This window comes from Eptatretus burgeri, chromosome 4 (genome assembly GCF_056783735.1).
Source record: "Eptatretus burgeri isolate ZD-2024b chromosome 4, Ebu_testis_v1, whole genome shotgun sequence".
In the NCBI taxonomy this organism is placed as follows: domain Eukaryota; kingdom Metazoa; phylum Chordata; class Myxini; order Myxiniformes; family Myxinidae; genus Eptatretus; species Eptatretus burgeri.
Window position 1 is genome coordinate 125,757,459 of NC_140964.1, and position 21,711 is coordinate 125,779,169.

The 21,711-nt window shown below is 45.7% G+C and overlaps 1 protein-coding gene across 1 annotated transcript; it reads right to left on the bottom strand.

Annotated features, from left to right (window-relative positions):
- Nucleotides 1-462: 462 nt before the first annotated feature.
- Nucleotides 463-21,697, bottom strand: NIP7 (nucleolar pre-rRNA processing protein NIP7). The gene is made up of 5 exons (XM_085879949.1): nt 21,461-21,697; nt 21,270-21,356; nt 19,842-19,980; nt 824-964; nt 463-692 (listed from the first exon to the last, which is right to left on the bottom strand). The coding sequence occupies exons 1-5, from the start codon at nt 21,514-21,516 to the stop codon at nt 573-575; spliced, it is 543 nt and encodes a 180-aa protein (XP_085736075.1). The 5' UTR covers nt 21,517-21,697; the 3' UTR covers nt 463-572.
- Between the last annotated feature and the right edge of the window lie 14 nt (nt 21,698-21,711).

A 21,711-nucleotide genomic window follows, 5' to 3' on the forward strand; every position in this document is an offset into this window, starting at 1 on the left:
ATCGAAGCTGTTGAGCCTTGGTTAGAATCCTGACGTAGCTATAAACTGTCAATCCGATGTTTCATAGGAAGCACGATTCAATTTATGCGTTGCTTCAGGGCCGTTAAATTGGGCGTCCTGTCTCCCGCCATTCGTTCATGGATGTTAAAGATCCCACGGTGTCCTGCGCGAAGAGTAGGTGAGCTATCTCTGGCACCATAAATAAATTCCTCCCCAAATTGTTGGGAAGGCAACGACAAACCACCCAGTATGTCCCTTACCGAGAAACAGCTTCGGCGGCACTGACGCATGTAACGAGTGGAACATCAGATGACCTATTCGGTGTTTCAGTGATTTCGATGGCACACCAACCTAGATTTGTCAGTGGAGACACAATTGTAGGTCGTTTGTTTGCTTTTTTTGTGTCGAAGGAAAACTCTATATTCAATTTGTTTTACATGAACTGTGCACTGAAGCCCTGGGTCATTGAGCAAACGTATTCATTTTTATTGAGAATGTTAACCAGGTGTCGTCAAATATTACCAAGCAGGCTTTGACGTCCCATGCAAGCCGTTATGTTTACAAACGTTACCCTATACAAGATCGTTCTCTTCACGGATATATTCGCCAATGTCTGCTTGGTGAAAGACGACCAACGCCATCGGGTCAGCGTGCCGGCATTCTTGTGTCGACTTTGCCGCCACACCAAATCCCTGTGCAAAGATAGACGTAGGTCAAGGCAATGGTCAACCGTCTAAGCAAGCGGTGTTCATTTATCAATGCAAGTAGATGTTCAAAGTGTTTTCTGTTGATTATTAGCACAGCCTCTGCTGCTATTACCTACCAATGGAAGATCTGCCATGGAGTAGACCACCACACCTTGGTACTGTGCGGTGTTTTCCGTAATCCGGCCGAGGCCAGACTTGACAACGTGGTTTCCATAGAGGAATGACTGCTCGGATCCAGGTTTCACCCACACCTTGTGCTGAAAATTTGAAGATGTACATTAGCCATCAAAACAAGTCATTGGCTTTCAGTTGATGGGGTTCATGTGAAAAAAAAAAAAACACCATTATTCTTTGATTTTAATCATACCTGATTTCATCTTTTTTTTTGTTTTTTTCAGGCAGACTTTAATTTGACAATCATCCATTGTGTACTAGTCTAAAACTCTGGAATGGTTAAGAATAGGCAAGTTGAATGCTTCTGGTGGTGGCTTTAGTCAAGGGCTAAAAAGATTGCCCTCCAAGGGCAATTACAATGGGCAGCTTCCCTCCAAGCGATAGCGCACTGTTGGCCGTGTCTTCAAAGTATGAGGATTGGGGCAGGGAATTAAATCAAGACGAGAACTTAAATTTGGGTGTTTTCAATGTATTCAGTCAACCTTTGTGCCACCCACTCTCCCTTGCCACAAGACCCTATTTAGGCTTATCGGAGCTCACACTGGTCAAACTGTAGGAACACCAGTATGAGCTATTTGGATCATGAAGAGAGTATGGGCTGTAGAATTTAGTAGTTTTAAGGTATGCACAAACAGCTCAACTTTCTCACCTCGATTTCAATCCTGGCCCAGTTATAAACTTGTAAGGGAGGAGGGTGAAAGCATGTTGGGTTAGCTATAAACTGCCATCCTGGTATTTCACAGGCAGTCCCTCAGACAGACGTTGAACTGGACGACCCATCTGCTGGCATTAGTTGGTGGACGTTAAATATCCGTGTTCTACGAGAAGAGGAGCCAGCACCATGAACAAATTACAAATTCCTGCTTGAACTACTTTGTCGAGTGTAAAGCATGGACAAGGGGCTCGTGAAAGACTTAAGCCAAAAAGTTCCCCCGACCAAACCCACAATAAATCTGGCTGTTAAAGAAGTAGTAGATAATTCGTGTCCTGCACCATTTTCATCGATTTGCAAAAAAAGGACAACCGGCCCGAATCGCAGTTCACACTACATGACGGAGATGGTATCAAGCCATGTTCGATCAAAAGACATTCTCTCCCCCATGTATCATTGTGGTGGTGAGAACAGCAAAGTTTCCACAATAAACACAGCGATGCACCGCACATGTACCTGCATCGATGTCCACCCACCAAGGAACCATACTAACAAACTGATGAAGATGAGGAATGACATTCAGAACTAAGGCTATAATTTGATTATGTAATATTTTTCAAACCACATGTATAATGAAGAAAACAAAAAAAAACATTGGTGTTTAAATTCATGTGAAGTGGGTCAGTGATGAGTTGGAAGGTTTCCTATTTTAAGTTAGACCAATATTGGCCCAATTATTCTTATCTTGAGTTTGGCCATGTCATGTTTATGGCCCAAGCCTGTTCATGAAGTGGCAGGTCAAATGGCTGTGTGCAAATGGCTGCCAGATTCGTAACAATATATCGTTTTCGACCCGATCTCTCACCGGTGAAGAATCACTTTTAAAAATTAAACAATTCTGGGATCCTATTCCGGATTCGGATCTTCACCAAAATTGAATCATTTCTTCCTCGTCACACACCTAACCTGTCCACTAAGTTTCATCTGAATCCGTCAACTTTTTGAGATATCTTAAACACAAATACAGATAAGCAGACAGAGGAAAGGTGAAAACAACTTCCTTCACCTTTGCTGGTGGAGGAAATAATTCACCATTTACCCACCAAACAGGGGGGCATGGAAAATTCAACTACAATTAATTGTTTGTTTAAAATAATAAACACAAACAACAATCACCTACTGTCATCAAGAAAACTACGTTCAGTATTCCTATTGCAGTGTATGAACAATCTGCACACCCAGAAATTGTAGACCTGTGTGGTGATATCAAGATGGAATAGCCACTGTACATGTGACAATATACAGTCGTGGCCAAAAATATTAGCACCCTTGCACTTTTTTTTCAAATAATGCCCCCATTTCTTCCAGAAAATTGTTGAAATAAAATATTTTGGTATCCACATGTATTTCTTTGGTTTGCAGTGGAACAAAACAAAAATAGCTGAAAAAAATTACTAAATCTGAGCTTATTCCACACAGAAATCCTAAAATGGCCTGGACAACATTATTGACACCTTTTAGAAATCATTTGATTTCAAGCAGGTGATTCTCCTTTACTTGGAATTGAACTCACCTGTTGTGCATTGCAGGTGCCTACAATATATAAATCATTCATTCAACCAGTTTTGAATTGAGGAAAGGAGTCATTGTGCTGTTTTGTGTCACTGTGTGTGTGTTCCGTAATGAGCATGTAGAAAAGAAAGAAAACCAGAGAATTGTCTGAGGATGTCAGACACAAGTTTGTAGCCAATCATGGACAATCTCAAGGCTACAGGTCCATCTCCAGAGACCTTGATGTTCCTGTGTCCACCGTACACATTGTTATCAGGAAGTTTAAGGTCCATGACATTGTAGCCAACCTCCCTGGATGTGGCCACAAGAGAAAACTTCATCAGAGATTGCAGAGGAGTGTTCGAATGGTGGAGAAAGCATCTCGATCAACTGCCAAACAGATTCAAGCTGACCTTCAGACACAAGGTACGACAGTTTCAACTCGCACCATCCGTCACCAACTCTCAAGGGGGTTCTATGGTCGGAGACGCAGGAGGACCCCACTGCTGAGAGGGAGACGTAAGAAAGCCCAACTGGAGTTTACCAAAACACACCTGAACAATCCAAAATCCTTCTGGGAGAATGTCCTGTGGACAGATGAGACCAAATTCGAGCTTTTTGGTAAAGTACATCATCTCTATGTTTACAGAAAACAAAATGAAGCCTTCAAAGAAAAGAACACCTTCCTACAGTTAAACATGGAGGAGGTTCAGTGATGTTGTGGGGTTGCTGTGCTGCCTCTGGTACTGGGTGCCTTGAATGTGTGCATGAAATCAGGAGATTACCAAGGCATTTTGGAGCAAAATGTTCAACCCAGTGTCAGAAAGCTGGGTCTCCTTTGAAGGTCATGGGTCTTGCAGCAGGACAATGACCCAAAGCACACTTCAAAAAGCACCCAGGAATGGATCAAGACAAACACTGAACTGTTCTGAAGTGTCCAGCAATCAGTCCAGATCCAAATTCCATTGAACACCTGTGGGGAGATCTGAAAACAGCAGTTGGGAGAAGGCACCCTTAAAATCTGGAAGAACTGGAGCAGTTTCCACAAGAAGAGTTGGACAAACTCCCAGTGGAGATAAGTACGAAGCTCATTCATGGCTATAGGAAGTGCTCTCTCTCTCTATATCTCCCTGAGCTGGACAGAGACAACATCCAAGAGTTAAAAACTTCAGATCTACACTTTTGTTCGTTTCATCTCAAAAGCAAGCAAAAAAAACTGCAGATCTTCGCAGAGATCTTTCCAGGTGCCAGCCATTGCTCAGTTGGAGGCTTGGAAGACACTTGCCCGTGCAATCGATTCAGAAATATTTCTGTGAGGACACCTGCATTATGCTATCCTGACTATCCATTAAACATACTAAATACACAAATTCCAGAATCTACTCTTCAATATGCCAGTTCAGAATTCGAAACTTTGTCATAGACTGCTGAACCGTGCAATGTCATCTCCACATAAGGCATGAACTGTGCTGTGCTGTCATTCTATGTTACTATTTTCCGTGCCATCCCCACATAGAGAGCGTTGGCACACTCTGATGTTACCCAGTAGAACAATGTCATCTATAAATATAAGCGGTGTGTGTCGTTTCATTCTAATGGATTTACTTGGAACAAGGATTTGTCCTTTTATTCCTAAAAATGCCCGTTTTAAAAGCTCGTCTTTCCGGGAGGGAAGAGGAAGAAGCAGAACCTGGAGCTTGAACTTCACGGTTCCAATGGTGTGACAACAGGAACCCTTTAGAAATACATGACAGACATGGAAGAGCACACAAAATTATATGTAGTAATTCTCAAAGCAATAAGAAAGATGTATAAAAATACACAGGAGCACACAAACAACAACGTGTCACTTTTTGTATTTTTTTTTTTTACTTAAATTTACATCCCCATTAACATATCGATAGAAATGCAATACGTTTGTGAAGTGCAACATGCTTTCTTTTGATTAAACCCATCGGCGAAGCGACGGGTCTTGCATGCTTGTGTTCTATGAAATAGACGGCTCTGATGTGTGCCGAGCAGACATTTATGTTGGATATGCACCAACTAAGCTAAAATGTGCCCAAGATGACAAAGTGCTGCACGATGAAACAGTGATGGATGCTGCGGGGAAGGGCACAGAGGCTTAAACAAACACGATGACATTAGATACATCTTCTGTTTGAGTTTCGAATCAAGAACAGTGTTTCAGTAAAGTCATGCCTTTTACGACCATTCTTCCATGCGTTCAGGAAAGGACGAAAAGCTTGATTTATGGACTTGCCAAGAGATGGATGTGAAAGGCTCTGCGTTTTGAATAGTAGCCTGCCATTTGTGGCATATGCAAAGCCCCTTACAATGAGCAATCTGTCCCATCAGAGGAGCTTGCACCATCAGGCACTTCGTTGTCAAAGACCTGTAGACTACACCCTGGCAAACATCCAACCCAAAATGTATTTGTAGGATCTGGCACTCTGCCACCATCTGATATAATTACTGCATTTCTTCAACATAACAAATTATAATTAATGGCACTCTGTAGAGTGCATACCTCCAAATGACTGATCAGTTTGTGTGTTGTATCCCACTGATATTTGCACCATCTTAACCTTTTAAGATTTGCAGATGACAATGTTGGCATAGAAGCTTCAAGATAATTGAAACCATGCTCAGGGAAATTGTTGAAATGAGCATGAAGTGTGGGCTGAAGATGAACATGTCAAAAATCAAAGTAGTAATAAACCCCCTTGTACCTCATGGAGAAATCCAAACTGTTGTTACATTTGTGGGGGTGGGGGTTAGATATCACCATGGAGCAGATCGGAATGCATAGAGCAGCATGGTCCGTGTGTGAGTAGTTAGCTCATCTCGATGTACAAGTAGGGAAACATTACCTTCATTGTCTTGTTTGCATGTGTGCTATACAGGGGGTGGTGCGTGGTAATAAGTTGTTCGGGATGAGGGTAAGGAAATTGTGTTTAAAACCTCGATTGGGGGTGCCAGGAGACTTGAAAAAGACGGGCAGAGCTATGAACGCCTTCAGGGGCGGAGTTATAGACACCTCACGAGGGGGCACAGCAAGCGTTGCTCAGGGAGAGGAGAGGGAGGAACCTAATTGGGCAGTTGGAGACGATGGAGGAGAAGGTCAAAGTCTGAGGGAACGCGACAGTTGGTTTTGAGGATAACTGGGAACATGGGGAAAAAAGACTTCTGAGCAGAATAGAGTCTGAGCTTTCTTTGAAGAGGTCATCCTGCTTGCCTCCCTCTGCCCGTGTTCGTCACCCGGAGCCTGTTCGTTATCACCTCATCGTTCCTCACCACCATCTGCTGTCCCTCATCATTGCCTGCTCGCTCCCGCTGCCGCCACATCTGAGTTCCCCCGGTTTTTGTCCCCTTCCCATCAGTGACTGAGTCTGGTGTGTGGCACCATAGTTTTTATTCTCATTGTGTATAATTATATATTGATTGCATCCCCTTCGTCACAACTACATCATCCCTGGTTCTTTTTATTGATTGTGGTTCGGGAAATAAACTCGTTGGTTGTAAAAAGCTTGAAGGTTTTCGTGTCTCTCCTCACAACCCGTGCGCACGTTGTCCGCCATAATTCAAAATGTCTCCTGAGGGAATAAAACGTCAGTCGGCTTATCCATCCAGCATTCGTGTTAACTGACCTGGACATGACACTATAATTCACGGACCAGTGTTTATGTGTTTGTCGTACTATTCCTGGGCCAATTACATCCATACTTTCTGCAGAGGATCAGCATGACCACAATTAATGGACAAGGGGTGGTTTTTTTAAAAATCTTTGCTGGTGATGCAAATTCTCCATATAAATGTGTCGTGTAGCGCTGCCTCCAGGTGGGGGAGGGGATTACAAGTCACCATTCACACTACAGTATTCCTGTCCCCACATTTTCCAATGCTGTGAGGAGGTGTTTCGATTTGTTTACTTTGTCACTCGGTAGTTTACTTTGTCACAACGCCAGACCGTTGGCATTTCCCCCAGTAGTCTTTCTGAAAAAAGTAGTCTGTATATTGCCAGATGTAGATGTTTGTGTGGTGGGCGTATAAAGGGTTCTCATGGGCCGACAGGGTCTAAGGGGTGTGATGGTCCAAAGAGCTAAAGGATATTTTCCAATAAGTCTCTAAAGGTATATCGGGTGTAAATGTCTTCAGGAGTCTCGGGGGCCTAAAAAGGGTCTCAACGGTCGAGCCAAAATTGTCAAGAGGGTCTAATGGGTCTAAGGGTCAAGGGGTGCAACTGGTCCAAAAAGGTGTAAAGGTCTTCAGGAGTACAAGGGATCCAAAGGTCATAACAAGGGATGTTTTGTTAGGTACATAACAAGGGATGTTATGTTAGGACTTCCGGTTCTGGGTTTGGAGCATCGAGAGGTCTCCTTAGGGGCTCTCTGCTGACGTTGTCAAAGTTAAGTTTCCGGTCGTTATTTATCCTGTTTTAACTGTTTAATTTTCTCACGTGTTACGTTGTGTTCCTCATTCGGTTTTGTTTCAAAAATCGTGCTATTTTGTGAGTTTTTGTCGACGTTCTTACCGGGTGTTTGAGGCCAAGGCCTTGGCCTCGGCTTGAGGCCTACCGGTTCCCCTCGGTGTTCGATCGTTATTTTTGTTTGTTTTTTTCTCCCCATTACCTTCAATTTCTATCCTCCCCACTTTCCTAACGTCCCCCATTCTCCCAACTGATCTCTCTATTTCTCATCTTTAAAAAATAAAAATAAAAAAACAACAACAATGCTAACCTTCTCCCGATTCTGCTTCTTCTTCCTCCTCCTCCTCCTCTTCTTATTTACCGAAAAGGATTCCACGACCCACACTCCGCCTCCAATTATTTATTTATTTACTGAAAAGGATTCCCCACCCACACACCACCTCCAATTATTTATTTACCGAAAACGATTCCCCACCCACACACCACCTCAAATTATTTATTTAAAGTGGGCGTGGCTTATGAAAATATTGTGTGGCTCAGGAGGTGTGGTCAAACAAGAGCATTGAGAGAAGTTTATCGGGTTTTCCGTGTGTGTGTGTGTGTGTGTGTGTGTGTGTGTGTGTGTGTGTGTGTGTGTGTGTGTGTGTGTGTGTCTGCAACACGAGGCTCCACAGCACAAACCAGCAAACCGATTATTTTTCAAATGGTAGCCCTTCAAAAATAGGGTGTCTATTTATCGTCATTTTTTTATGAGTGCCAGTTGGCAAAATACGCAATAGGAAAAATCTTGCCAGGCAGAGGAACAATTGTATGTGAACCAATACGTCTCGGCAATGAATCTTCGTCGGTGGATCGGTCAGAATGAAAAGCATCATATCCAGCGCTTCGATCCTCGCGAATCCCTCGTCGCCTAACGGCTTGTTTCATAATGCACTACTCTTATGCTATTTTAACAGACTGCTCTCATTTCGACCTCTCCTTCATTCCTTGCCGAAAAAAATCCAACTGTTACAGCGTTTCTTCTCTCCATTCTCTGAATTCGCCTTTATTGCATCCATCAAGAATTGTGTTAAATCGCATCTCTGACCTAAAACTTTTAAAAACCACAGTTTGCCATGGATGTTCGCTTTCCATCAACCATTCTTTTTTTCCAACTTCAGTGCCAACTCACCCCTCACTCTCAAAGCAACCATCCCACTCTTCTCCCTCCAAGCCTCCCTCTCACCTCTCTCAGTTTCCCCCCCACCCCCTCTCATCCACTAAGCTGCCTCCTTCCACTGCCCTCTCACCTCCATCTCTTCACTCCACCTCCTCAAATCGTCAACTGCCTTCTTCCCCCTCTCTTGTCCCCCTCTCCCCCAGCACCACAGAGCCTTTTCTCTTCCTCATTCGGCCCCCTCCCCAAGCTATTCTGCAATCCCCCACACTTTCAACAAATCTCCTTACCTCCCCCCTCGTCCCTTGTCCTACCCTCCCCCTCCCCTCCCCCTCTCATCCCTTGTCCTACCCTCCCCCTTCCCCCCCACCCCTGTACCCAAAGCCTCCTCCCCTACATCTTCATTAAAAGTGTGGACCTCAAATATCCAGGGCCTTCGCTCAAACCTTTCAGATCTTTCCATACAGGTTGCCACTGACAAACCAAACATAATCTGCCGAACAGAAACTTTCCTCTCCCAAGATGTGTCTGACTCCCAAGTATCTCTCCCCGGTTACTCCCTCCTCCGGCATGACAGACCTGAGTCTCGTCTTGGTGGAGGTGTTGCTCTCTTCATCAAATACTCTATTCCTCACTCTCCATGCACTGCGCTCACTCCCCCACACCCCCAGAAATACCTCTGGCTACGGCTTCCCCTCCACTCCCACCTCATGTTTACATGTGTGCTGTACCGTCCACCTAACAGTGATGACTCCATCTACACCTCACTATCCGAAAACATGGACCATCTTCTATCTTCTCATCCAAACTCTCTCTTCCTCTTATGTGGTGACTTCAATTGTCATCATGCCAGTTGGCGAGGTGTGGGTACCTCTCTCACCTGTCATGGCACCTCAGCAAAAGCTTTCTGCAACTCATTGGGACTGACTCAATCGGTCAACTTCCCGACCCGGATCTCAACCAATGGTACTCCATCTCTTCTGGATCTGATTTTGACAAATTTCCCTGACAATATCTGCTGCTCTTCTTCCGCTCCTTTTGGTTCTTCTGACCACATTGTTGTCAAAGTGGACATCTCTCTGGCTGTTATCAGAGAACCACCTCACCGCCGTCGAGTCTGGCATTTCACTCAAGCCGACTGGCAGGGTCTCCAAGCAGCGATCAAACTTATAGACTGGTCTCCTATCACTACTTTCTCAAACATCAACTCATCCTGGGAATTCTTTCAAAGAAACTTGCTCTCCCTCATGCACAGATTTATCCCCTCTCGTGTTCAGTCGTCTTACCCTTCCTCCCGCCCTTGGTTTACTGAAGTTTGTGGCGAGGCAGTTGTCCTGAAACAACTTGCCTTTGCCTCATGGAAAGCAAACCCATCTGAGGGCAATCTCAGTTCCTTCCACAAAGCTCAGAACAAGTGTGTATCTACCCTCAAGAGAGCCAGAAAACAACATCTTTCTCATCTCAAGTCTGAACTCTCAAACCTCTCTCCTTCCTCAAAATCCTGGTGGCATTTAATCAAATCTGTTTCTGGTGTATGTTCCCCCTCCATCCCCTCCCTTACCTCAAATGGCCGCACTGCTGATACCACACGTGAAAAAGCTGAATGCCTAAACTCGGTGTTTGCATCTAAATCTTGTGTCCTAAACCCATCACTTTCTCTACCCACCTTACCCAGTCGCACCCAACTGTCCCTGGAATCTGTGTCCTTTTCTCCTAACAAGGTGGAGAGCTTGCTTTCTAACCTCGACTCAGATTCTGCAACCGGTCTAGACGGCATCAGCCCACGTGTCCTCAAAGCCTGTTCTTCTGCTCTTGCTCACGCTCTCTCTGTTCTTTTCACCCTCTCATTTGCTCAAGGTCATCTGCCATCTGCAAACATCACTGCCCTGCATAAAAAGGTGCAAAAACAGTTCCCTGCAACTACAGACCAATCAGCCTTCTCCCAATCATCAGCAAGGTCATGGAATCCATCATCGCTTCAGACATGAAATCCTTCCTCTTCTCCAATGGCTTGATTTCCGATCATCAATTTGGTTTCAGAGCAGGTCACTCTACCCTGGATATGCTGCTTCTGCTCTCCCATCAATGGATGGAGATCCTCAATGCCAGACAGGAAATCCGAGCCGTATCCCTGGACATATCACGTGCTTCGACACAGTCTGGCACCCTGCCCTGCTCACCAAACTCTTCCCATGGTATTCAAGGCCATCTCCATTCATGGCTCGCAGACTTCCTCTCCTGTCGCAGACAACGTGTGGCCCTAAATGGAGTTCTTTCATCCCATCTTCCTGTCCAGGCTGGAGTTCCTCAAGGTAGCATTCTGGGCCCTGTTCTTTTTCTGGTTTTCATCAATGATCTCTCCGTCTCTCTGAAAAATCCTCTATATCTCTTTGCTGATGACTCCACCCTCTGCCGTGCCATCTGCCATCCCTCAGACCGGCAAGCAGCAGCTTCTTCGCTCACTGCAGATCTGGATAAAATCACAAACTGGTCCAACACGTGGAACATGTCTTTCAATCCAGACCACACTCTCACTATGTCTCTTCGAAAGGACCGTTTGGAACTCCCCCTCCCCCACCATCAACTTTCTCAACAATCCTCTGGAAGAAGTCTTTTCTTTCAAGCTTCTGGGTCTCAGGATCTGCCATGACCTTTCCTAGGAAAGTCACATTTCCATCCTCACCTCCAAAGCCAGTCGCCGACTGGGAATCCTCCGTCGTGCAAAGTCCTTCCTCGGCCCTCTTGAGCTCCTGACCACTTACAAAGCTTTTGTCCATAGCCTGATGGAGTACTGCTCTCCCCTCTGGGCTGGTGCTCCTGCCTCCCACCTTTCTCGGCTTCACACTGTCGAAACCAGGGCATTTAGGATCATCGGCATCTCCCGCAATGAAGCTGAGTCTTTGGGCCTCTCACTCAATCACCGCAGATTGGTCGGTGGTCTTTCTGTCTTCTACCGTCTCCTCTCCAGCCTTGCCCCCCTGCTCTCTCTCTCTCTGCGATTTGTCCCCACCACATTTCCACAGGGCGCTCAAGGTCCGCCAACAACCCCCTTCTGGTAAAACTACCAAAATCACGAATCACTGCTCATCTTCACTCTTTCATTCCTCTTTTTTCCCGCCTTTGGAATAAACTCCCTCACACTCTATTCTTTCCCATTCTTCCCTCCAGGCTTTCAAAACAGCTGTTCACCACCACCTCTTATCATCCCCCATCCAAATCCTCGATCTTTTCTACCCCCGATAATCCACCCAAGCCCACTTCCTTCAATTCCCCTGCTTTCCTTCCTGAAAGTCCCTGCAATGTCCATCTTCTCTTCCCCATCCCTCTCCCTTCCACAGATCTCCTAATGTGTCTGTTCCCCACTGTTTTGTCCCTCCCACTCCCTTCCCTCTTGTCTCATGCTCCCTTGCTGTGCGTTGTGTGTTAGCCCTCATACGAGCCTCGAAAAGGTATACAAAAAAAAAGGTCTTTCGAGATCTAAAAGGTCTAAATATGGTCAATGGGTTTAAAGGGTGTAAAGGTGAAAGGGTTTTAAGGGTCTTAAGAAGGTCCATAGGGTCAAGAAGGTCAAAAATGTCATAAGGGGTCTCAAAAGTGCAAGGGCCCTGAAGGTCTAAATGTCTAAAAAGTATGTTCGAATAGTGCGTAATTAAGACGTCATGAAGGTCCAATAACAAGCAATTAACAGACGGACTCACGGTCCAACTCACGTTCAAACAATTCATAATTACAAGACATATTCACACATGGGTCGACCAAAACTTCACCTTGATGATGGTTCACCATCCACCGATGGATATCAAGTCAATCAGATGAAAATTGATCATTTGTGACCTTGACGGTTTGACCTCAACAACAATTGGCTTCCAGCCTGCTCGTCACAACTTCCACCGAGTGGTTAAGTTTCATGAATGTGACCTGTAGAAGATTGACTTGCAAACAAAGACAGAACAACAGACAAGACGAGACCAACCAATAAACTGTATTTGCGAATCTTCGATTTTTCAAGTAACAAACAGACAAACAGCGGTTAATACATAACCTCCGTCCACCTTCAGCACAAGCAAACCCTGGCAACTCTGAAGTTGATATCAGCCGACATTGCCCAATTTCCTACCAGTTCCCTTCGCTACATTTTATTTATTTATTTTTATTTTATTTCCTCCAAAGATCGAGGCTCATGACAAACTTTCATGAACAGAGATCACCAAGAGGACATTTCCAGCAAACTTGAAGAAAACGTGACGGTGAGTACAATGCGAAGCAAGAGGTCTGTTGGTTTCCTCGTTGCAGGCACCAAACAAATGTCGAAATTAAATAATTAAATAAGTAGCCAGAGGATAGAAACATTCCACGTACAGGACTTATAACTGCTGGCATGAGGGTGTGAATGCGGCAGTTTCTTCCGTTCCCTGAAGAAATCAAATCATCTGCAGCAGGTACATAAAAACCCTCATAAATCTTTCGCGCACAAATCAGTAAAATATGGTTCCAAGCATGCTAATCGTTTTGTTTTGATTATGCGAGTGCTGGTATGAAAAACAGTGTGTGGCTGAACCCTGAGGCCTGTTTGAGGCGTCATTTGTACTAATTTTCCAAGGGGACGGTGAAATCATATTTTCATGGATTTCCCAGAAGGTTAGCTATCCGTCCCACAGGTGTTGAGAGGATCCGTACAAAGGAAGAAATGCCACCACCCTTTCACAACAGGTCACGTCTTGGGCTCACCCACTTAAACACTTGGGGGGGGGGAGGCAGGGGGGAGGGTGTGAGGATAATCAATGGAGGAGTGACATTACAAATTTTCAATTGAACAACCCAGGCCACAGAAGTTCATGTCCAATGCTTTGGGAATTGAACAAGGAATTCATTACTGTATGATGACTATTGGATGTGGATTTATTTGTTTTGTTTTGTTTTATTCTTTGCATCTTCTCAATAAAAGTCATTTTTTTTAATGGATATTAATTACTCTGCCATTTCAATTAGTTATCGAGGTCCGCCAAGTCATGTCCAACTTCTGGTGGCATTCATGATCAGATTTCTCCAAACATCCCTATCCTGGTGTTGGCTCAGTGGTTAGGGTGGCGGCTTGGGATCCTCGGGTCCTGAGTTCAAGCCTCGTTTCCCGCTGGATTAATTCACCAGGGGGTTGACTCAGCCTGCCATCCTTCCGAGGTCGGCAAAATGAGTACCAGCTTGCTGGGATGACCGAGTCATTCGAGTATCCTGCGCCGGAGTGGCGACCCGTCCAGGATTGTACCCAATAGCCAAGGAGACTGGTTCGGCAGCACCAACGCTCTGTACAGAGTATGGTCCCAATGGAATGGGATCCCTATCCTACACTGCTTCCTGAAGCTCCGGCAGAAACAGCTCAGTTCCAGCCTTTACCCATCCATCCAGCACATACAAAGGGCTTCTGTTTCTTCTTCTTCTTCCCTAACCAGACCCAGCATGGTCAACTTCGCCAGACTTTCGTTTTCTGCGTGCATGTGTCATCCAAAGAATGAAAGTTTTGAATCCAAACACGATGTTAACACGAGTTACAACACATCAAATCAATGGCTAGGGTTTTGCAAGTACAGTCACGTAATCATGCCGAACATGAGATCACAGCCATCTCCCTAGACATATCGTGAGAAACCAATATTCTGAATCAGAGAACCAGAACCGATGTACTTTCAATCCCCACCATTTCATCTCTTTTATAGAAGGTGAGGAATGATATGGAAGAGTTGGTGTTCAACAAGTTGGAAGAGGATGGTGGGAGGAAGACGATATATATATATATATATAAATTGGCTCGTGCCAGGGATGAGGATGGTAAGAACATGAAGGGAGAGGGAGGCAGTGATGACGGATGGTGGCAGGAGGCTCGTGACAGAGAGGGGGGCAGCATTGAAGGTGTGGGAAGGATATTTCAAAGAGCTGTTGAACTGGGAAGGAAGAAACAGTGAGCTGGAGCTACTGTGTTATGTAAAGGGAAAAGTGTAGTAGGTTGAGGTCACAGAGGAAGTGTGGACACCAATGAAAAGGATGAAGAAGTGAAGAGTGCCAGGCATTCATGAGGTGTGTAAAAAGATGATAATTTCAACAGAAGACGTTGAAGTCAGTTGGACGAAGAGGCTGTGGAATATATGTATCAGCGAGGGTTCAATTCCGGAGGAGTGGAAAACAGGGTTAATTGTGCCGATATGGAAGGGGAAGGGTGGTGTTGAATATCCGGTGAAGTACAGGGGCATTACACTCCTAAGTCATATAATGAAGGTGCTGGAGAGGATTCTGGATGGGAGGATAAGGAAGAGTGTGGAGATGGTAATCGTAGAAGAGCAGCAGGGGTTTATAAAGGGTAGGAGGGCAACGGATGAGATGTTTGCCCTGAGACAGCTGGTGGAGAAGACGTTAGAGGTACAAGGTGAGATGACATTGGGATTTGTGGACCTGGAGAAGGAAGACAACACTGTTCCAGGAGAGATGGTGATGGCGACACAGAGATGGAAGGGAGTGCCGGAAGAAGAGATGTACAAGGGAATGAAGGGAAGAGTTTCGGTTGGTCCTGAGATGTTTGTGGAGTTCAGTGTGAACATTAGTTTGAGGCAGGGAAGCTCTTTCAGCCCACTCATGTTTATCATGGTGACGGAGCTGGTAAGCAGGAAGGTGAGCTTGAGGGCTAGTATGGGGAGGGTGTTGTATGTGGACACTCCGGCCGTTGTGGTGAAGAGGGGGTGCGAGATGCAGGAGGTACTGGGGAGTGGAAGAAGGCATTTGGGAAGCATGGGCTGAAGTTGAGTATGGAGAAGACTGAAGTGATGTGGGTCAGCAGCAGAGAAAATGAATGAATATCAGGTTAGAGGGGAAAGAGATCTGGCAGGGAAATCGATTTGAGAGTCTGGGAGGAACAGTGACCGGGGATGGTAAGTCCGAGGCAGAGGTGCCGAGGAGGATTCAGTAATGGCAGACAGAAAGACATCAAGAAAATTGAAAGGGAAGGTTCTGATGTCGTGTGTAACGCCGGCCGACCTTCATGGCCTGAAGACAGCAGCACTGACAGAGAGACAACAACAGAGGCTGCAGGCTTGTGAGAACAACTGGGTCAGGATGATTGTGGGAGTGAAGAGGGTGGAGAGAAAGGATAGATGAACTGAGGGAGGAGATTGGTGTGCAGATGAGCTTGACAGGGAGATTGGTGAAATTCTGGCTGAGATGGGCTGGACACTTTGTGCAGACGGGAGAAGAGAGAACGGCAGACAGCGGATAGATTGAGGGAGCAAGGTAGGAGGAAAAGAGGGAGACCATGGTTGAGATGAGAGGATCGTGTGAGGAGGGATATCTGTAAGGTAAGGGTGGTTGGAGAGTGGAGGAAGTTGGTTGAGGACAGAGAGACGTAGAGGCATATTGTGGTCAATGCAGGGCAGAAGCTTGATGCCATTGGACCTCACCCCTTATAAAAGGAAGAGCAGGAGAACAACAAAATTTTTCATTGGAAAAGCTTATGCCACTTATGATTAATCAGTTAATTGGCACCGCAATAATTATTGGGTGTAGTTTTTTTTTTTTGGGGGGGGGGGGGGTTCTGTTTGCAATTTCTTCATGGAACTGTCATTTCTCAAATTATACTCATATCACCATTTAAATTATTATAATTAAAATCAGTGGATTGTGCTTGTGTGCAATGAAGTCCGCAACTAATATTCTTAAATCAGATAATTAGCACAAATGATTACCTTTCAACTTGTCAACTCACTCAGAGCACGAGTTGCGATGCCATTGCTGAAGTTCCAAGTAGCATATCGAAATTCAAATGTGATACCTTTTTGATACGAGCAAAAGTACCCATCCCCATTGACGGGAAAGTTTAGGTTAATCTCGCAATTTAAAAAGATGCATTGTGTTGCACTGTTGGTTTCACTCGGAACCAAAGCTCTGAGCTACTCATACCACCCACCACAAAACGGTGGTGCAACAGCGGGCAGCAGAGGTTGGATTTGTCTAAAACGAGGGCAAAATATTCTGCTTGCAAATTTGACATCAACATTATTCATGCCGGTACTCCTGTCATTTCAAAAGTGACTGTTGAGCTTTTCAAACGCAGCACGGGAAGCGTCCGCCGAAAACGGGAGACAGACAAACGTGTGAACGACACCACAGTTCATATCTTGAAAATAACAAATCCCATTCTCATCATTTAGTGCATTGATAAACACATTATTACAAACTCAATAAAGCAGCTTGATTAACCAAAAACTTTCGATGCCTCCTGGTATTTAACCTCGACTTGCTGTCAAACCTCGACTCAGATTCTGTAACCGGTCCAGATGGCATCAGCCCTCACCCCTCATGTTCTAAAAACCTGCTCCTCTGCTCTTGCTCACCCTCTTCAATGTTCTATTCACCCTCTTATTTTCTCAAGGTCATCTGCCATCTGCTTTGAAATCAGCAAACATTACTGACCTGCATAAAAAAGGTGCAAAAATAGATCCCTGCAACTACAGAACAATCAGCCTTCTCCCAATCATCAGCAAAGTCATGGAATCCATCATCACTTCCGATATCAAATCCTTCCTCCTCTCCAATGGCTTGACTTCCAGCCATCAATTTGGATTTAGATCAGGTCACTCTACACTAGACATGCCACTTCTGCTTTCCCAACAATGGATGGGGGTTGTCAGTGCCAAACATGAAATCAGAGCCATCTCCCGAGACATATCGCGAGCTTTTGATATGGTCTGGCATCCCGCACTGCTCACCAAACTTTCTTCCTATGGCATCCAAGGCAATCTCCACACATGGCTCGTGACGTCCTCTCCTGTTGCAGTCAACGCGTGGCTCTCAATGGAATTCTCTCATCTCCTCTTCCCGTCGAGGCTGGAGTTCCTCAAGGCAGTGTTCTTGGCCCTGTTCTTTTCCTGGTTTTCATCAATGATGTCTCAGATTCCCTGGAAAATCCTCTTTATCTCTTTGCTGATGACTCCACCCTCTGCCGTACTATCTCTCGTCCCTCTGATCATCAAGCAGCAGCCTCCTCGCTCGCTACAGACCTGGATAAAATCAAATGCGAGTCAAACATTTCGAATGTGTTTCAATCCTGCCAAATCTCACACCCCCACCATGTCTCTGCAAAAGGACCGTCTCGAATTCCCCCCCACCCACCCCCCAATTTACTTTATCAACAATCCCCTTGAAGAAGTCCTTTCATTCAAGCTTTTGGGTCTCATTATCTGCCACGATATTTCCTGGGAAAACCACATTTCCAAGCTGGTCTCCAAAGTCAGTCGCCGACTGGGAATCCTTTATCGTGCAAAGGCCTTCCTTGACAAACCTGAGCTCCTGTCCACGTACAAAGCTTTAATCCACAGTCTGATGGACTACTGCTCTCCCTTCTGGGGTTGTGCTCCTGCCTCACATCTAGCTTGACTTCACGCTGTGGAAACCAAGCCATTTAGGATCATTGGTATCTCCTGCGATGAAACTGAGTCTTTGGGTCTGTCACTCCCTCACCGGAGGCAGGTCGGTGGTCTTTCTGTCTTCTACCATCTCCTCTGCAGCCTTGCCCCCCCTTGCTCTGTCTGTGATCTGTTCCCCCTATATTTCCTCAAAGCGCTCAAGGTCCACCAACGATCCCCTTCTGGTGAAGCAGCCAAAATCAAGAATCACTGCTCACCTTCACTCTTTCATTCTTCCTTTTAACCACCTCTGGAACAAACTCCCACACTCTCTTGAATCCCACTCCTCCCTCCAGGTTTTCAAAACAGCTGTTCACCACCATCTCATATCTTCCCCCATCTAAAACCCCAAACTTTTCCACCCCCATTAATCCATCCCAAAGCCACCTCCTTCAAATTCCCTGTTTTCCTTCGTGAAAGTCCATGTAGCACCATCTTGTTTACCCCGTGTACCCGTCCCACCCCCATTCTTCTCCCTTCCACAGATCGCCTATTGTCTTTGTTCCCCACCATTTTGTCCTTCCCTCTCCCGCCTCTCTGGTCTTAACCCTCTCATCCGTTGTCAATACATTAATTTAATATTTTGTATTAAAACACTCACCCCCTACAGGAGAGGCAGGTCGTCTTATTACCCGGCTTATCCCAAACACGTGAAAGGTCTTGTATAGAGTCCAAACACATTTTGAATAAGAAAGTCGGACTGAAGGACGTAGTCAAATATTGAAGCGGATTCACCGCTTTAAAAAAACAAAAAAAAAAAACAACGTAATGTCTGATCCCTGGGAACATAAAACAAATTCATCATATTGATTTATTGGCGAATAAGTGTGCATATTACGAAAATCAAAACTGGGTTGTTAGCAGTAAACAAATAAAAAATGGAGGACACTGCATCAGCGGCACAGCAGCGCACCCAGAAAATTATGCAACCTATTACGGCATAGATATGGGTATACGAGTTTCCCCACAGCTGAACTGAAGAGCTGAAGTTGCGATTATTATCATATTCACAATGTATGGTGAGGATGTTTGTGACCATCACATGACCGATATTGATTACACGTGTGTGGCACGCGGCTCTCTCTATCGAGTGCAGCCTGTGGCTGCTGGTTGCATCATTGGTTGGGACGCAGCTATGCCACTGATGCAGTGTCCCCTTTACCAGTACACTGGTACTCATTTCGCCGACCTCGGAAGGATGACGGGCTGAGTCAACCTCCTGGTGTATTATTAATTCAGTGGCCCAACGGGGCTGGAACTCAGGACCCTCGGATCCCAATCCACCACACTAACCACTAAGCCAACACCAGACTTGGCACGCGGCTATATCAAGCAGACTGTGCACATGAGCAGCACAAGGTTCAAATGGCCATTCCTAAGTTACAAGCTCCTGTTGTAAAAAGTACTACGAAACCGGTCACACAACTCACCCCGATATCAAAATGATCCAAGATGATTATTGTACTCAGAACAGTATGACATCATGTCCTGCATCTATCAAACATGGGACAATGGCAACAGGGATGTGAAAACGTATGAGGGTCAGGAGGGAGGGGAGGGGGACGGCATGGCTGCAGTTTCTGTACCCCTCCCTGTGCATATGTTTAGTGCAACAAAGGATGAGCATATGTTTGGAAACAATATGGAATCGATGGCCAAGGAACACATGTGGAGGAAAACAAACTTTCCGAAAGAAAGTGTGTCTGTGCCCGGGTGGAGATGAACAAACCTTGGCGTACGGAGCGAGGAAGTCCAGGGCGGTAATCTGGAGACGAAATTTTTGCGATTTGGTGAACTTCCCGAAGCACGTCCCTGATCCAAGCAGGCTCTCACGGGCCACGCAGCTTGCAAGTTTCAGCAGCTTCTCACTGCACGCCGTTCGGGGCCAAGAAGAGTTTTGAAAGCTGGGTTTCACATCCATCATCCCTCCAAAAATTATTCAAGGAACTGAGTTATTTATTTGTTTATTTTCATTGTGAGAATCCAAATAAAGGCAAGGACAGCCTTGAGGTACACACACTCGTCTCTGGGTCATCCAGCCCGGGTTCGAGTCCTGACACACCGACAAACTGTCATCCTGGTGTTTTCGCAAGCAAAGCGATTCATCAATGAGTGTGCCGTCCCCCCTCGGATGAACGTTGACCTGGGCATCCCATCTGCTGGCATGAGCTGGTGGACATTAAATAACAAGGACAAATGTGTCCAAGAGCCACGTCCTAAAGGCAATAACAACAACTACTTCCGATATTTCGTCACGTGCCTTGATGGAGCCAATAGCGAGACCCGTCATGGAGGCTCCTCGATCATGACGAGAAAATAGTGTATTTACGAAATTACAACACATTAAATGGAATAATCGTTAAATAGTAACGTGAACTTTTCGAAACTTTATAGCAAATGTCCGAATATATTTAAAAGTTGATGATAGACGCTCTCAAAAGGCACCCTCAATGTGAGGATGTGTTCAGGTGTTTAGTATTTAAGGTGATCCGGATCCTGTATATAAAAGAGCCGAGAGGAGGAGGAGGAGGAGGAGGAGGAGGAGGAGGAGGAGGAGGAGGAGGAGGAGGAGGAGGAGGAGGAGGAGGAGGAGGAGGAGCTGCTCTTTTCGAGCCACGTTCGCTACGCGAGACGCGGCTAAAAATCCCTCCAAGCTTTACGTCCAAGTCTTTCACGAACCGGCTGGCCAGGCCTGACCACCAACAGTTCGACCAACGTTACGGCAGAAATTATTTACAACTTGGCTACGGTGCCGAGTGCCGACGATAGCTCGCCTACTCTTCCCGAACCTGGATACCGTGGGATCTCTAAACGTCCACCAACAGATGCTGCCAGACTGAACAGCCGGCTTAATGCCCAAATGAGGGACGGTACACTCGGTGTTGCAAGGTCCTGCTCGCGGAGCATCGGTTCCTCAGTTTTATAGTGGGAGGATTGGGAATCGAACCCAGTGCAGACCAGAGAGAGGCAGAGAGAGCTCCTCCAAGGTGAATGCACCGTCCTGTCGGACAACCAAAGCCAAAGATTTGGATCAAAAATGGCGTCGATTATGGTCCACGTTGAGGAATTTCTTACTATTTTGCTTCACGGGTTTTAAATTGAGGTTTCGTTCGAGGGTTCGGGACGGTGATCCGTCCCCACGTGACTGACACAATACCTCATGTAATAAACCCTTTCACGATGCAGCCGAAAACAATAGTTGCCATCCGGACGATCCACCAGTAATTTGATATTCCCTCCGATACTGTGGGACAAAAACAAGAGAGTTATAAAAACACAAAGATCGTTTGTGAAAAAGGTCTCGTTTTAAAATCCAAACACGTTTCGAACCCTAACGAAGGCACTCACTATTTCGAGATCTTCTCGAACACCACCTTGGTCTCCTCTTCAGTCAGCGGCCGCATGACGACCTCGCTCAAGGAGATTACGCGCAAAATTACCTCAAGTTTTCAAACAACCGGGTCTCTAGTTGTACTTTGAGCGCGTGGACGCGCACGGCATGCCGGGAAGAGTATGACGGCGATCGCGCGTGCACGCGCACGGCATGCCGGGAAGAGTATGACGGCGATCGCGCGCGGAATTATGGGGGCGATGACGGG